We start from the raw sequence: 18,373 nt of genomic DNA on the forward strand, positions 1-18,373 counted from the left end.
CTAACTACGCTTGTTGTCAGTTATCTCCCCGCTGAGGAGAAGATTTTATGAACGGCTAGCTAAGGTCAAAGCTTGTTGAAAAAGAAGGCAAACCAATTAGTTATTATTTCAGTATCATTTCGAATTTCTTGCTTTTTGGGCCATAATCGGCTATATGTAAAAAAAAATAAAGTTTTTTTTTTTTTTTGTGTGACAATGAAGCACTGTATTTAGGCCAGTGAAAACCCCAGTCGACCTAGCATGCAACCCACACCAATTTACACGGGACAACACTTAAAGCTTTCACTGCTTGCCAAAGGATTCGAACCAGGGACCTAGACTTTTTCCGGCCGTCTCTTCACCACCCGAACAAGTAACGGTGAGTAAATAAAAGAAAGTTAAATTCCTCATTGATAAAGCTACTAACACACCACTACTCCGGACTCAGGCACCCAACGTGACAGATCTGCTCCACTCGACTGATTCTTTGTCATGCCAGCAATTCCTTTAATCTCAGCCATATACTTGTAACAAACCCATTTTTTTACAACCGTTTGATTACTTTACGCATCTCTTTTGCTATATTTATGGCAGACGTATGCTGCTGTAGTTAATGCTTATGGAAATACAATATTTGCCTTGCCTACAGCTCTGTTCTGCTTGTCTCTCCAATGCTATCAAAGCTGTATTTGTCTTGTCTTATCTCAAGACCTTAAGTTTAGCCACAACAGCATATCAAATTATAGCTCGGATCATCACTATTAGGTTTAGTTTGGGATAGCTTTCTTAATGCTTCTTAAATCAGCTTTTTAGTAAGAAATTAATTTTTTTATTAGAAAGTTACTTTAAGGAGTAATAAAACTATCTCAAACAAAACATTAATCTATCAGTTCTCCAAAATCCATTCATAAATAGTGAGAAATAAAAAGAAAAGAAAACCACATAAATCAATATTAGTTAGAGACTACTAAGAAAATCATGCAATTCTACTTGGGATATATTTTATTAATATGAAATAAGATCAACTGTACAAAAAAAAGCGCATTAAAATATGCCATTTATTCAACATAATGACAAAATAATTCATATAACTGATCCAGAAAGTTCTACAGCTCCTGTAAGAATGGAGAATATGCAATTACATTATATGCTGACATGGTTAACTTACGAGGAAAAAAAAAAGAAAAAAATTTGGTTTAGTAACACTGCATTTAGGAGAATTCTAAAGTGCTAGTTAACCGCTGCATAAGCTGAGATTTAGGAAGAAATCAATTTTATCCTTATGTTCCGTGAGAACACTTAAGAATTACCTGATTTTGTATTCTTAGAACTGTTTGTCACAAAGGATTCACCACAACCACACTGTCCTTTTGAGTTTGGATTTACAAATACAAATTCAGACCTGCAAGTTAACATCAATTTGGTCAGAAAAGGAAAGGTAAATTCAATACCAAAAAGAAATATAAACCTACTTCAATGTATCATCCACAAAATCCATCTTGGTTCCGATGACATGCATCAGAGCTTTAGGATCAATCAATATCTTGACACCCTTATCCTCAACAAGCTCATCAAATTTTCCTTTGTCATCTGCTGGAAGCAATGTAACAGGCAGCTGATTTTAGCAAAAGCATTCCTAGTTTAACTAGAATTTATGTAATGCAGGCATCTGAGAGTATGAAAACAGAGAAAACCAAGTTTCATTTGTACCTCGAAGGTCGTTACCATAACAAAATCAAGCCTTTATCCTACTAAGTGGGGTTGGCTGCATGAATCATTTTTTTTCCGTTATGTCATATTAAGAATCTATTTCTCATTTAAATCTAATAAAGAATGATCATTTTTAATATTTTGTAACCAAGTCGTTCTTAACTAAAAATGTTTAATCTTTCCCTTACTGTGTATATTTGATTATAAACAAATAGAAAGGGTTAAATCAGTTTAAATGAGCAAAAGTAATCATTCCAGTTAACAATAAAATGAAATGACTTCAGCAACACCAACATTGGAATGTTTACTTAAATTGCAATTAGTTCTTATTTTCTGGCCAAAAATTCTCTTAGCCCAGTAAATTTTTAAAATGTGACTCAGCTCCCAATGTTTCAGAAAAAACCAATTTGTTCTTTTCGAGTTGCACGTATTATAAGCAAGGTTGTGAAAATCGAACCGGACAACGAACCGGAAGAGGGAGAGGTTCACGGTTTGACCGGTTCGATTGGTTGAACCGGGGTCGAACCGGATGACGTAATAAATAATAATATTATTAAAAATTAATAACATAAAAATCATATAATATAAGTATATGAGCATTTAATAATATTTAGAAAATTTTAAAATATATAATAAAATTTTATACATATAAATATCACTCGGACCGGTTCAACGGTTGAACCGCCGGTTCAATCCGGTTTGATCTGGTTCTATGCAGAGCCGGTTCTGATGCTGGATCGGACCGGCCACCAGACCGGTTCACGGTCGAACCGGTTGAACCGGCCGGTCCGGACCGGTTTTCAAAACCTTGATTATAAGTCCTAAAGTCACGAAAGTTTGATGGAATCCTACATTATAATTCCGGTATCTTATTTATGTTACTATGTTTTCTTTCACGATAACTTTTATTAATAGAAAACTCTATCAAAAGAACGCTAAGTAAAAGACAAAAAAATATAAGCCCTCAGCAACAATCACTCTGTTCAACTTGGCCAAGGAACTAATATGCTTCCGTAGTTGTTCATAAGGCAATCATCCCAATATTAACTTTAAATTACTCACAATGCGGGCACATGACAAGCTCCAGATCCCATGAAAGCTTCATCATAGCCCAATGTGCCACCAAAATTCCCTATCCTACAACAACAACAACATCATCATCAAGCCTTTATCCCACTAAGTGGGGTCGGCTACATGAATCTTTTTTCTCCATTAGATCCTATTAAAAGTCAAATTCTCATTTAAATCTAATAAAGAAAGGTCATTCCTAATATTTTCTAACCAAGTCTTTTTAGGTCTACCTCTACCTTTTTTAACATAAGTCAAATGTAATACCTCTACTCTACTAACCGGGTCATCGGAAGGCCGCAGTTTTATGTGACCAAACCATCTAAGGCGACTCTCTCTAATCTTATCTTCTACTGGAGCTACTCCAACCTTTTCATGTATATGCTCATTTCGTATCCTATCTCTAAGGGTAAAGCCACTCATCAACCTGAGCATCCTCATCTTTGCCACATCTCTGCCACACTTAACTTAGTATTATGCTTCTCTTTTAATGGCCAACATTCAGCACCATAAAGCATTGCAGGCCTCACCACCATCTTATAGAATTTTTCTTTAAGTTTGAGGGGTACTTTCCTATCACACAACAAGCCCAATGCATTCCTCCACTTCAACCATCCAACTTGAATTTTGCTAATAATATCCCCATATATTTCACCATCACTCTGAACACAATAGATCCAAGATATCTAAAACGTGTACTCTTATTAATGACTTGATCGCCCAAAGTCACAATCCCCTCACTAGGTCTATTACTACTAAAATTACACTCCATATATTCCATTTTAGATCTACTCAAGCGAAAACCTTTAGACTCTAAATTTGATCTCTATAATTCAAGTTTACCTTCAACTGCCTCTCTAGTCTTATCAACAAGAAGAATATCATCAGCAAAAAGCATACACCAAGGTACATCCTCTTGCAAATGTCTAGTGAGAACATCCATGAATAAAGCAAAAAGATATGGGCTTAAGGCTGATCCTTGATGTAACCCAACCAAAATAGGGAAATACTTGGTCAAACCACCTTGTGTTTGAACACAAGTAATAGCTCCTGCATACATATCTTTAATGATTTGAATATACACGTTATTAACTCCTTTCTTTTCAAGAACTCTCCATAGCACTTCTCTTGAAACTTTATCATATGCTTTTTTCTATATCAATAAATATCATACACTTGCATATCTAAACACTAATTCTTATCCCTATCCAAGGTAAAAATGTCAAAGGTAAATTTAAGAAAAAGCCTATCGGAGTACCCAAAAAAAAATTTAGGGTTTAGCCCTGGAATAAAAAAGTACACTAGTTTCTTGATAATATTTTTTTACTGTACACGATACATCTCTGTACATCTGTATAAAATATTGTCTAGATTCTTAGGGGAAAATTTTGTTGAGCTCAGAAATATATATATCATCATCAACATCATCATTATTATTAGCCTTATTCCAACTAATTGTGATTGTAGTAATAACCATCACACATATAATACAACATCTGTCTGACTGTTGGAGCTTCCTCTCTAGACTGAATGCACCAAATTTCAAACAAATGAAAGGCATTTGTATATCCAAAAGCATATTTGTCTATTTCATCATCAAAACCGCAGCTATTCCCCAAGTGAGCAGTTGGTGGTCAAGATTTGAAGGGTGCTCTAAGCATCAAATTAAAAAAAAAACACTCTTTTGCCTCAAAGAAGAGGCAATACCAGTCGTTTTCTTATACTCTTTAAGTATACATTCATAACTATTATTCTATATTGCGCGATGAAACTCTCTTCTAAATCACCTTACAATCTCCGCAACCATCTTAATGCTCACCAAAGTTTATTTTCACATACCATATCTTTCAATGGATATTAGTTCAACACTTCAACTGCCCTTTATATATGATTATTCCTTTCTTTTTTTTTTTTGGTCAAACATCCATCTTATTATTTTTATTTTTTATTTACATTCAACATAAATTATAAAGTCATTCTGAATAAATGTTTATGTATTCAATATCATTTATTAGTTTTGACTTTAATATGAAGGGATGGAATATGAAAAATAAAGTAAAATATTCTCCTAAGATTAGATGGGAGCATTTGAAGAATTTTAAATGTTACTAATAAGAGATTTGAGAAGAAAAACTTGACTTTATTCATTACTATCTTCCCTATTTATAGATCTATACAAGATATCTTAATGAGGAAATAATATATTACATAAAATTTCTAATAAAATCTTTCCTAAATTCGTTCCTTCATTATAGCGTGATCCATGAGAGCATCCCACGGATTGATCTCTGTGTCCGTCGGATCCTTTGCACTAGGAACGGCTAGATTTCAATATGGCGTGATCCATGAGAGCATCCCAAGGATTGATCTTTATGTCTGTCGGATCCTTTGCACTGGGAATGGTTGGATTTCAACACTCCCCCTCAAGCTGGGAAATATGGACTGTCATTCCCAGCCTGTCAATCATTCTGAGAAATACAGAACTGTCCAATCCTTTGGTAAGGATATCTGCGAGTTGATCCTTTGATGATACATGGTTGGCACTTACTAGACCACTGTCTAGTTTTTCTTTAATGAAATGTCTGTCCACTTCTATGTGCTTGGTCCTGTCATGCTGGATTGGATTGTGGGCTATGCTGATTGCTAATTTGTTGTCACAATGTAGCTTCATGGGCTCATCCCACTTAATCTTTAAGTCTTTTAAGATTATTTTGATCCATCGTAGCTCACATATTTGCAAGGCCATAGCTCGATATTCTGCTTCTGTACTGAATCTTGCCACCACATTCTGTTTCTTGCTTCTCCATGTAACTAGGTTCTCCCCAAGAAATGTGCAGCATCTAGAGGTAGATCTTTTGTCAACAGGTGATCCCGCATAGTCAGCATTCGTGTATACTTCTAGGGTTATTCTGCGATCTCTCTTGAAGAGAATCCCTTTTCCTGGGTTTCCTTTGAGGTAGTGTAATATCCTGTCAACTGCTTGCACTTGAACCTGCTTTGGATTCTGCATAAACTGACTGATCATGCTTACAACAAATACTATATCTGGTCTAGTGTGGGAAAGGTAAATCAATTTTCCTACAAGTCTTTGGTAGGCTCCTTTATCCACATCTGGATCTTCTCTAGCTTCCCCAAGTTTAAGATTATGTTCAACTGGTGTCGGTGCTGGTTTATAAGCTACTTTACCTGTTCTTTCAAAAGATATTTGATATATTTTTGTTGTGAAATAAATATTCCTTTGCTGGAGTGAGCTACTTCAATTCCGAGAAAATATTTTAGTCTATCAAGTTTTTTGATGTCAAATTTCTTAGTAAGAATTTTTCTTAAACTAACTTTCTCCTCTTCGTTATTTCCAGTCAAGATAATATCATCAACATATACGAATAAAATTGTGGCTCCCCCTGAGTTTGAATGTTTAAAGAATAATGTATGATCCCCTTGACTCTGTCGGTACCTATTAAGGAGCATGAATTTAGAGAATCTTCTAAACCAGACCCTTGGTGATTGTTTGAGCCCATATAGAGCCTTTTTTAGTATACACACTCTGTTACCTCCAGTTTCTTCCTTAAACCCCGGTGGTATTTTTATAAATATCTCTTCCTCCAAATCCCCATGTAGGAATGCATTTTTCACATCCAATTGCTCCAGATGCCAATTGTACTTGGCTGCTAGTGAGAGTAGTATTCTGACCATATTCATCTTGGCTACGGGTGCAAAAGCTTCTTAGTAGTCAATACCATATGTTTATGTGTACCCTTTTTGCCACCAGTCTTGTCTTATACCTTTCAAGTGTGCCATCAGCTTTGTATTTTACTGAGAACACCCATTTGTAGCCAACTGATTTTTTTCCTATTAAAAGATTGACGATCTCCCATGTATTGTTCTTTTCTATGGTCTGCATTTCATCTCTCATGGCATTTATTCAATTTCTATCAGATAAGGCCTCAGAAATATCTTTAGGAATTTGGATATCTTCTAATGTAACCAAGAAATTTTTGTGTGAGGTTGAGAAGTTGTTGAAGGATATAGAGTTGGTTATAGGGTATAAGGGAGGTGGTGAGTTTACCTTATTTCGGGAGATAGTTCAGATTCTTGGATCTGTTTTGGAGCACAACTTGAGCTTATACGCTTGGAGTAAACCTTCCCAAATCTAGTGTTAGCTTTGTCATAGTTTTCCCTGTTATGGGTTTCAGGTGGATTGGTTTGAGGTGGAAGGTCAAGAGGTGCTAGTTCATTTTTCTCATCTTCCTGAAGTTCAATCTCCCCCTGAAGATGAGATTTTAAAAAATAGAAATTTTGTTCATTAAAAGTAACATCAATAGAGACAAGGATTTTTCTTGTGGGTGGATGATAACACTTATAACCTTTTTGGATAGTTGAATAACAAATAAAAATGCATTTGAGTACTCGTGGATCTAGTTTCTCTCTATCATGGCTATGAATATGAACGTAGGCAGTGCACCCAAAGATTCTTGGTGTAAGATTATGATGGCTTCGGAACTCGGGTTAAAAGAAGGACAAAATCTACATCGGAATTTTGAGTCCTAAGGTAGTTGAAGGTAGTCTGTTTATTAGATAAGTTGCAGTTAGAAGGGCTTCCCCCTAATAAGATTTGAGTGTATTGTAGTGAAATAAGAAAGCTCGTGTGGAGGCTAAAAGGTGACCATTTTTTCTTTCTGCAACCCCATTTTATTGTGGGGTGTGAACACATGAGGACTCATGGATGATCCCTTCACTCTGGAAGTAGGAGGAAATGGTTTGGTTGAAATAATCTTTAGCATTATCGGAGCGAAATCTCCTTATTTTTACCCCGAATTGGTTTTTGATCATTGTATGAAAGATGGGAAGAATGGTACTAACGTCATATTTATTTTTAAGGAGGTATAAATCCAAGAGACTCTAGTGCAATTATCAATGAATGACACAAACCAGCATGCCCCAGAGATATTGGGGATTTTTTAGGGTCCCATATATCACTATAAATAAGATAGAAAGGAGTATCACATCTCTCACTTTTGTTTGAGAAGGAGGTTCTTTTATGTTTAGCCAACTCACAGGTTTCACAATGAAAATTTTCATTTTCTAATTTCTGAAAGAGTTATGGATACATATGTTTTAGGACATCAAAAGATGGGTGTCCTAACCTATAATGATGAAGCCAAATAGAAGAATTATTATCAACTAGGGATAACAAAGAGCAGTTATTTTTATATTGGTTTGATTCTTCCAAGTAGTACAATCCTGTTTTCTCCTTAGTAAGTCCAATATTCTTCCCCGATCTCTGGTCTTGAAATAAGCAATAAGTAGGGTTAAATAAGGCTTGACAATTATGGTCATTGGTAAGTTTTTGTATTGATATCAGGTTTTTGGATAATTGTGGTACGTGGAGCATATTTTTTAGGGTGAGTGAGGGAGATAATCTTATGTCTCATTGGCCTGCTACCGTGGTAAGAGAACCATCAACAGTGATGATTTTCTTGTTGTTTGGGCAAGGAGTATAGTTAACGAAGTGTGTAGGAGAGCGGGTCATATGATTTGTGGCTCCTGAATCAATGATACATAATTCCTTTAAATGATTTCTAGAAGCACTTAAACTAATAAAAATTGGATTCTTACATGAGAGTGCAAGTGAAGAAGATGTATTTGATTTTTCAAGAGATACCAGGAGTCGTTTCAGTTTATCAATATCTTCTTTATTGAATTCTCCAAGGCTGGACTATGCTTCTGGGGTTGGCTGACTTGTAGTGTTGTTGGCATGCGACATGCTTCTTGTTTCACCTCTTTGATTTCACTCCTTGCTGGGGGGTTTTCCATGTATTTTTTAACATGTTTCCTTTGTGTGTCTAGACCTTTTGCAATAACTGCACCAAAATGAGTCATTGTCTTTGAATTTTGAAGAATCTTTACCTTTCTCCTTTCATGACGATTCTTTGTTCATCACCATTGCTGAACTTTACACGACCTTTGGTTCTCACATCACTCCTCGTCGGCTTTCTTCTGCGCGGATGAGAAAAATAGTTTCATTGAGTGATGGAGACTCCTCTTTACAGAGGATCTAGACTCTAACTTGGTCAAATTTTGCATTTAGTTCTACAAGAAAATCATAAACTCTATCTTTTTCAATAAAGTTCTTTAGGATCGCAGCATCTTCCGGACATCTAGTTTCTATGCATCTATAGTGATCAAGTTCTTGCCATAAATTTTGTAGAAGAGTGGCATACTCTGCCACGGTCTTACTACCCTGCTTTGTGCTTCCAACTTTGACTTTAATTTCAAATAATTAAGCCGCATCACGGGCTTGGGAGAAGGTCTGTCTGGCAGCATCCCAGATATCCTTTGCAGTTGAAAGGAACATAAATGTATCGCTAATTTTCAGAGTAATGGAATTTCACAACCATGACATAATCATGGAGTCTGCTTCATCCCACGCCCCGAATTTAGGATCTTCTTTTGGTCCTCCTTCAAAGAGGTGGTGTATTTTCCCTTTTCCTTTCAAATAGGTCTTCATAAATTGAGACCATTTTAGGTACTTCTTCCCATTTAGACGATAGGACGGTTGCATGCTGTGGAGGTCACCTCGTCCTTGGTGCACCACCAACTCCTCGATTTGATCAATGCTCTGGGAGGAATGGACTTCTAACATGATAATAGTAATAAATACTATCTATGTGATCTTGGATAGCAATGAAGGCTTCCTGAAAAAATCCCTCCTATTTTTTAGTTGTCGGCAATAAAGACCGATAAGAGCTTTTTTTTTTTGGAGGTGAACCGTTAATAAACCGAACCGAGCCGAGTCTTTAAAAAGACTCTGATCGAATAGTGGTTAGGGCGCAGGCTGCTTTGCTCCTCCGTTAGCAAGGGTTCGTCTTCGGCACAACTTCATCTGTCTGGCGTATCCGAGCGAGACAGAAAGACCTTAAAAGGAGCGTCCGAGAGCCATCTTCTCCCGAGAGGCTTCTTCTTGCGTCGAGGCTTTGGGTTCGTCTTCCGCTAGGCTCCGGTAAGACCTCTTCCCGCAAGCGGCTTCCGATTTACTTCTTTTTTCTTCTTCAGTGATCTTTCTTCCACGGCAATGAAGGCCGTTGGCTCTCATACCATGTTACTAATAAGAGATTTGAGAAGAAAAGCTTGGCTTTATTCATTACTATCTTCCCTATTTATAGATCTATACAAGATATTATAATGAAAAAATAATATATTACATAAAATTTCTAATAAAATACTTCCTAAATTTGTTCCTTCATTATGGCGTGATCCATGAGAGCATCCCACGGATTGATCTCTGTGTCCGTCGGATCCTTTGCATTGGGAACGACTGGATTTCAACACTAAATAAAATATTTTTCAGAGTAAGATTCAAACTCTGAAGATTTTGATTGTGCATGATGAATATAATGTAATGTGAGAAAAACTAGTTAGTGATATTAAAAATATTACAAATTATGTACTTAAATAAAAAGAAAAAACTTATAATAATAAAAATAATTCATGGTAAAATTAAAATATACAAGAAAAGATAAAAAATAAGAAAGTTAGTTATAAAAATTAGTTTAGATATAAAAGCTTAGGAAATTTGGAAGGATATAGACACCATAAAGAGCTTAAGAAAGTAAGATATGACGCAAAAAATTTAACTGTTAATGATTTATATAATAATAAAAAAGCACTTTTATTAAAAGAGGATATTCAACATTGGCAAATAAGATAGTTCGATAAGCTTTTCAATAAAGATTGTGAGAATACGATAAACTTTATTAACTTTAACACCCTAAAAGATAGTAGAGATTTTATTTTTTTATCGTATTAGTAAAATTGAAATTAGAGTGGTTTAAATAAAATGAGTGTGAAAAAACAATTAGACTTGATATATTCCAATAGATGTGCAAAAAATGCTTAAGAGATCAAAATTTTTCTTGGCTTACTAAACATTTTAATATTATTCTGAAAACTAAAAAGATATCAAATAAGTGGAGCAGTATGTTAGTTCCTATTTTTTAGAATAAAAGTGATGCACAAGAGTGTGAGAATTATAGAGGAATTAAGTTATGTCATAAATTAAAAATATGGGAGAGAATAATTAAGCATAGGTTACGACGTGATACTAATGTTTCTCAAAATCAATTTGGATTCATATCGTGCAGGTCTACTATGGAAGTAGTACGCTTATTGAGGGGTTTGAAGGAGAAGTATAAAGAGAATAAAGAGAATATACATATGATATTTATAAATTTAGAGGAAGCATTTGATAAAGTTTCAAGAGATGTGTTGTGGAGAGTTTTAGAAAAGAAAGGAGTTAATAATGTTTATATTCAAGTCGTCAAGGATATGTATAAAGGAGCAGTTACTTGTATTCAAACACAAAGTGATTTGACCAAGGATTTTCTATTTTATTTGGACTATATCAAGGATCAGCTTTAAGCTCATATCTATTGTTTTAGTCATAGATTTTTACTAGACATTTATAAGAGGATATAACCTAATGTATGCTTTTGTCAATGATATTTTTCTTGTTGATAAAATTAGAGAGAGAGTTGAAGCAAAACTTGAATTATAGAGGTCAACTTTAGAGTCTAAGGGTTTTTGTTTGAGTATATCTAAAATTAAATATATTGAGAATAATTTTAGTAACAATGGATCTAGTGGGGAGATTGTGATTTTGGGTGATCAAGTCATTAAAAAGAGTACACAATTTAGATATCTCGGGTCTATTGTTCAATGTGATGGTGAAATAGATAGGGATATTATTAGAACTTAAATTGGATGGTTGAAGTGAAGGAATGCGACAGGTCTATTGTGTTATAGAAAAGTACCCCTCAAACTTAAAAAAAAAAATCTATAAGATGGTGGTGATACTTGTAATGCTTTATGGAACAGAATCTTGGCCACTAAAAGACGCATAAAATTAAGTGAAGTGTTATAGAGATGAGGATGCTTAGGTGGATGAGTGGCTTCACTCTTAGAGACAAGATGTGAAATGAGTATGTACGTGAAAAGGTTGGAGTAGCTCAGAGAGAGTTGCCTTTTGATGGATTGTTCATATAAAATATCAGCATTGCAATGACCCGATGAAGAGAGAAGATGTATTAGTTCTGACCTATGTTAAAAAAGGTAGAGGAAGACTTGAAAAGAATTGATTAGAATAAATTAGAAATTACTTTTTTATTAGATTTAAATAAGAACTTGATGGTTAATAGGACACAATGAAGAAAAATGCCTCATGTAATCGACCCCACATATTGGGATAAATACTTGATGTTGTTGTTGTTTACATCTATGTTATCAATGACTTCTTTAAAGGCCTACTAAGGTACATACAATATAGCCAACTAATTGCAATTTTATACAATTTAATTTTGAGTTTCCATGATATTTTGTTAACCCATAGCACTCCTGATAAAATTCTTTATTTTAACCACAAACCTTGATTATCTAAATCAAATCCTCATCAAGATCCCCATTTTTTTATATAATAGATCAAACTTGCTTCACATTTGAGTATTATTTTATCTTTTAACAATATTCGATTAAATTTTAGTTATGTGATTATCACTAAAATTGCATACCATAGACAAAAACTTTGTTCTACAATTTCAAAGCCCTTTATCTTCAAAATATTTCCTATAATATTTTGTCTTTTTACTTAGTTCAAATATTTAACTGATTAGAGCAATGCCATATGCAAAAAGAATAGATCAAGGCACCAAACTTTAAATATTATTTTTAAACATCTCCATAATTAAAAGAAAAAGAAAAAAAACAGGCAATAAACTAGAATTAGGAGAGCAGATAAGGGAGAAGAGAGGGAGAGGACAAACCCGCATAATTAAGAGTGTAAGACATTCCATTGCATCCGCGAGCCTTGACACCGAGACGGAGAAACGGCCGTTGCCGGAGATCGAGAAGATAGCGAATTCGCGCCGCAGCAGCATCCGTCAGCGTCAGAGCCTGCTTCCTCGCCGCCGGCATGGCCTTCTCTGCGGCCGCCTTCAGCATCGAAGACGCCATCGCCGTGGACAAGGGAAGGGGCAGGTTGGATACAGGATTTTATACTGCCAAACAGGATTTAGGGAACCGTTAAATCTCACAGCGAGTTAAATCCCACGTTTCGCTCTACCTTCGCAACGAGTAATCGGGCTGTTTGGAAATAGGATTTACGCAGGATTTGAGCATGATTTAGCGCAAATCCAATACAGCCAAACATACGGCGGAATAAATCGGCCGTTATTTGGACGAAGACGCGAAAGGGAGAAAGAAGATTACCTTTGCAGCGAGCGAGTTCCCGTCGTTCCTTCCGATCCAAGGGGCCGGCGAACAGACCCAACTTCCGATCCGACAGGAATGGAGGTCGTCTAAGGGGCTGTTTGGCAACAGGATTTATGCAGGATTTATGCTAAAAAGCAGCCGGATTTGTCAAAAATCTCGGATTTACTAAATCCTAGAGTTCGGTGGATTTAAGGGATTTGGCTGAAGATGCGCGCGAAAGGGAGAAAGCTAATTACCTTCACACCGAGCGAGCTCCCGTCGGTACTTCCGGTCCAACAAAAAGAACGGTGAACTGGAAGGAAAGTCGTCGAAGGAGGCGAAGAAGGTTTTAGCTACTCGTTCAAAACGCTACCTCTCAAGTTGAACAGCAACGAAGAAACAGATGAGAGAAAAGTAAAACGTAGAAATGAGGCTATCGAAAGAGAAAGAAACTGTAATTAGGTTGGAATTGATCTATGCATTTTAATTAATAGGAATTATTATATAATATAATATAATTAATTAATTAATTAATAATATAAATGGTAATTAAATAATTAATTAGATAGTTAATATTTTAAATAACTATTCAAAATAATAATATTAGTTACATAATTAGTTAAGTTATTAATATTTATAATAATAATAATTAGATAATTAAGCTAGTTAATATCTCTAAATTATACTATTACTTAAATTAGATAATTAATATTCTAAATTATATTGTTAGTATAGTTATTTAATAATTAAATTAACTTCTAATTATATTATTTATAATTATAATTTGTTGATGATGAATTAAATTTAATTGAATAACATAATAAGTATAAAAATATAAATTAAATTTGAGTTTACCTTAAATCCTACATTACATTGCCGAACAGTGTCACTGATTTTAACATTTATGTTGTCAATTAGTTTTTAGGATTTAACTTTAGTAGGACTTATTAAATTCGGATTTACATGATTTAATAAATCCTACTAATGTTAAATCTTGCTTGTTGCCAAACATCCCCTAAGGATAAGGAGGCGAAAAAGACACTAAGAAATAGAGAAGAGAGAAGCAAAGCAAAGACAGGCTCATGCCTAATTTGTTTGGGCTTTATTGCGGGCTAGAATATATGTAGCGATAGAGTTAAAATATCGTGTTTTAATATTGTACGGATATCTAGCTCACACATAGATAACACAAGATGTTTTTACTTAGAAATCCTGGAAAGGGAAAACCCATTGGACCTCGCCCAGTCTGAAATGATTCCACTAGCTTTTGGATAGATTACAATTGGTTGACTCGTCCCTGAGGGCGATCAAATTACAAATGTTAACCATTTGGTTGAAATATAGTGACAAATGGGGATGAAAGTCCAGCGTCACTTGGTTGACTGGCAGAAGTTTGGTATTACTTAAAAATTTGGGCATTAGTTAGTAACCTGGAGTTGGTTTGGCAGAACTTCAGTGTTGGACAGTGGTCTGGCGGAAATCCAGCATCAGATGGTGGTTTGACGGAACTCTAGGCTTCAAGGGATGGTTTGGCAAAACTCCAGGCGTACTCGAGGCATCAAGTGGTGGTCTAGTAGAACTTTGGGCGTCAGGTGGTAGTTTGGGCAGAACTCCGGGCCTCACGTGGTGGTCTGATAGAGGTCTGGGCCCAGGTGGTGGTCCGGCGGAGCTCAGGGCCTCAAGTGATTGTCAGATGGAACTGAGGGCCTTAAATGGTGGACTGGCAGAACTCAAGGCCTCAAGTTGTGGTCTGGCAGAGCTCAGAGACTCAAGTGGTGGTCCGACGAAACTCAGGGCCTCAAGTGGTGGTCTGGTAGAACTCATGGCCTCACATGGTGGTTCGGCGAAACTTAGAGCCTTAGGTGGTGGTCCGATAGAGCTTAGGGATTCATGTGGTGGTCTGGCAGAACTTAGGGCCTCAAGTGGTGGTCCGGCGAAACTCAAGACCTCAATTGGTGGTCAAGTGGAACTCAGGGCCTCAATTGGTGGTCTGGCTGAACTCAAGGTCTCAAGTGGTGGTTCGGTGGAACTCATGGCCTTATGTGGTGGTCTGGCAGAGCTCAGGGCGTCAGGTGGTGTTTCGGCTGAACTTAGGGCCTCAAGTGGTGGTCCGACGTAACTCACAGCCTTAAGTGGTTGTCCGGTAGAACTTAAGAACTCATGTTGTGGTATGGCAGAGATTAGGGCCTCAAGTGGTGGTCCGATAAAATTCCAGGCATCAGGTGGTGGTCCGACGGAACTCCAGGCGGTGGTCGAGGAGGCAAGAGCGATCATCAATCTCTCTCTTTCTCCTTAGGCTTAGGTTTTTCTTTTTAAGATAAAGGAGGGGTTTATTTATAGATTTCTTAGAGTGGCATTGCCCGTAAATAGGAGGAGTTGCAACTCGTACTTTTGAGTTTATGATTTTGATGATAACAAATAATATTGATTAATCTTTTATCTCTCATAGTGTTTGCAGTGCATATTTGTTTGTGTGTTGACTAATATTTCAAGTACATCATGCACCATTCTTTGAAGATTCAAGACTCAAGATTGTGTAGAATTAGTTATATTAAATGAGTCTGTTATTTTTATTTCTTGAGTCAAGCCTTATAATGATGTATGTTAGATTGATGATCGTGCACACTCACAGGGGGAGCAAAAAATGTTTTTAAATATTTTAATTTTCTGTAAATCGTAATGTATGATCTGGATCATATTATACGATCTGGTGTAACAAAAATTAATTAAAATATTTTATTTCCTAAAAAAATATTTTAAAAATATAACTAATCGTACAGTATGAACACCACATCATATTGGACGATATGTTATAATTAGAAAGACCGACGTCCATTAAATTAGGTAAAAAATTGAATTTGAAAAGTTGTTCTAATCGTATTGTACGAACATGATCGTTCTATGCAATGTTTAAAATATTACCTAATTTAATCTTGTGATTAGTCAATCAAAACGGCTTAATTTTGATGTTTTAATCTTAAAGGTACGAACTGGATCGTATTGTACGATCAATAGAGATGATTTTGGCCATCCTATGCTTCGTCGTGAACAAACTGCATTTTTATTTAACTATTCGTACAGTACATCGTATTGGACATCGTATAGTATGAACAAGCAATTGAACTATTTGTACAGTACTAACTGAACATCATACAGTACTAACATGTCAATTTCTGCACATCGTACTGGACGATCTTGCGATCGTATGGTACGATATTTGACGATTGAATTGAGGTTTTTTTTTTTTTAGCCCTTTATTTAAGTACTGTTATGAGACTTTGTAAGAGTATTTTGGCATCCATTGAAGCTTCATTTTTTTTTGGAGAAAACTTGAATATAGAACTAGAAAGAGAGAGAGGAAAGGGTGGAGTTTGAAAGAGGGAGAAGATCCTTGGAGGGGGTTTCAAGGGAGTGTGAAGGAGATTTCACATGGTTGCTCCGGCGAGCTTGTACCTCAATACCATCGGATTCAAGTTTTGTCTTGAGGGAAGTTTTGAGAAGAAGAAGATCTCTTTGGTGTCAAAGGACCCGGCTCCTTCACCACACCGGGGAAGGTGGAAGTAATTTTGTAAGGGCTTCTCCACCTAGCTGTGGGGGCTAAAGTAGAATCACTAAAGGTTTAGTGTAATACTCGGAGGGTGCCTCCGGAGAGTGGACATAGGTCATGATTTTATCCAACCACTATAAATCGGTGTGTTCTTTCCTTTATTATTTTCACACTTTATTTTCGCATTCATTTTTATTGCGATTAATTGGTGGGTGAAATTGATAATTTATCTTTTCATTGTGATTGTAATTCGCTTCCGCATCAAGTTATAAAAAGAGTTTTCATTTCATTAAAGAAGTTTTTAAATATCCAATTCACCCCCCTCTTGGCACATCTCGTAATTTCAGGAGGAAGATCAAGGGTAAATGGGGAGTCGTTTGGATGACGGACGATATTGAATCCCTTGATCGTGGACCATTTGCTAAACATTTGAAGGTCTTAATGATGTCGGAATTTCGTGATCTTGGGCTCATTGGATTTGTCTCATTGAGCCATTTGACTCGATCATAAGCATGTCACGTTTGAAAACCATTTGGTAATCCAAATCGTGGTTTGAACCTTCCAACAGTGCTTCGGGCCCATGATTTGGACCCGTTTGAGCTCGGATTGAGTCGAATTTGGTGTCATTGGGTTCATATTTTTGAGATGTTTAGTTCGACTACAAGTTTGCTAAAATCAGAGTTCGAATGATCCCAGATTTAGTTTTGGAAGTTTTTGACTCAAGATTCGTGCCCAATCAAGATAATTTTTTGATGATGTATCAGGCTTAATTACACCACTTTTGGTTCAAATTGGGGAAAATAGTTAGGCCTCATTTGATTGGATTTTTACTTACATATAATAGAGTTTTACAAAAAGATATTGAGAAAAAGAAGTTTAATAAAATGGGGTTTCAATAATGGGATGTTTTTCGAGTACTAATTTTTAAGTGCTTACTGAAACTTGAAAGCATATATTAATTATTTGTATAGGAGATCAACTTTAGCAATTTAATAATAAAAGACTAAATTGCCCATCTTGGAAATTTAAGTATATTGAGGTAACTTTCTCATTCTAAGAAAGTTCATTGAAATTACTTGATTCTTCTAATACATCATCTCCACCTCCATTTGATCAGGGTCTGTATGTTTGTTAGTTTCTTTTCTTTGTCCCGTTTTATTCCTTCTTTGATTTTTTCTCATCTTTTTGATAATATCAAAGGGGGGAGAACATAGTTGGCTAGTTGTATTTGTAATTGAGTTTGTTCATCTTGTAGTTTTTGTTATCTTATTTCAAAATTTAAAATAATAATAATAATAATTAAAAATTATGTTTACCTTTCTTTTAATATAATTATCTTAGTGGGTGTGAGATTAGGAGAATTTTTTTTTTAGTTTGTAAATTCAACGAGTAAAGTTTTCCATCATCAAAAAGGGAGAGATTGTTGTAACTTGAGCTCATTAGTTTATATTTTTGATGATAACAAATATTATGGCTCACAGCTTTATGTTTCTTAGTTTTTTATATTATATATTTGTTTATGTGTATAGTAATATTTCATGAATATCATGCACCATCCAACGATAAAATAAGGCTCAAGATTGGGTAGAATAGATTATGCTGTAAATAATTTATAACATTCATCTATGTATTTTTTTATGCCTTGAGTCAAGTTCTATATAAATGTTTGCTAGTTTGGTGACATCCACACACACACACTCAATGGAGTAAAATTGGGTTGAAATTAGTTGTTCAAATTTCTAATCTAATTGTATTGTATGATTTATATCATTATTTACAATCAGCTCATCAAAACGTCTAATTTTTTGATATATATATATATATATA

General features: G+C 35.4%; 1 protein-coding gene across 2 annotated transcripts; it reads right to left on the reverse strand.

Annotated features, from left to right (window-relative positions):
- Positions 1–955: 955 nt before the first annotated feature.
- On the reverse strand, positions 956–13,449 carry LOC110115113 (iron-sulfur assembly protein IscA-like 1, mitochondrial). 2 transcript variants are annotated; one of them, XM_020848251.2, is made up of 5 exons: positions 13,257–13,449; positions 13,018–13,114; positions 12,573–12,806; positions 1,452–1,572; positions 956–1,381 (listed from the first exon to the last, which is right to left on the reverse strand). In XM_020848251.2, exons 3-5 carry the CDS (start codon positions 12,760–12,762, stop codon positions 1,279–1,281), a joined length of 414 nt encoding a protein of 137 aa, XP_020703910.1. In that variant the 5' UTR covers positions 12,763–12,806; positions 13,018–13,114; positions 13,257–13,449; the 3' UTR covers positions 956–1,278. The 2 variants fall into 2 exon arrangements, with proteins under 2 accessions (XP_020703910.1, XP_028553253.1); XM_028697420.1 differs by lacking the exon at positions 13,257–13,449 and having other exon boundaries at positions 1,452–1,569; positions 13,018–13,141.
- Positions 13,450–18,373: the final 4,924 nt, after the last annotated feature.

Source organism: Dendrobium catenatum, unplaced genomic scaffold, assembly GCF_001605985.2.
Source record: "Dendrobium catenatum unplaced genomic scaffold, ASM160598v2 fragScaff_scaffold_926, whole genome shotgun sequence".
Taxonomy (NCBI): Eukaryota; Viridiplantae; Streptophyta; class Magnoliopsida; order Asparagales; family Orchidaceae; genus Dendrobium; species Dendrobium catenatum.

Excerpts from the sequence above, each read along its gene's own strand:
- LOC110115113 (XM_020848251.2), bottom strand. The coding sequence starts at position 12,762 with ATGGCGTCTTCGATGCTGAAGGCGGCCGCAGAGAAGGCCATGCCGGCG. Across the intron at positions 1,573-12,572 it reads TTACACTCTTAATTATGCGG|CAGATGACAAAGGAAAATTT; the intron begins GTTTGTCCTCTC and ends CATTGCTTCCAG. Across the intron at positions 1,382-1,451 it reads TTTGTGGATGATACATTGAA|GTCTGAATTTGTATTTGTAA; the intron begins GTAGGTTTATAT and ends GTTAACTTGCAG.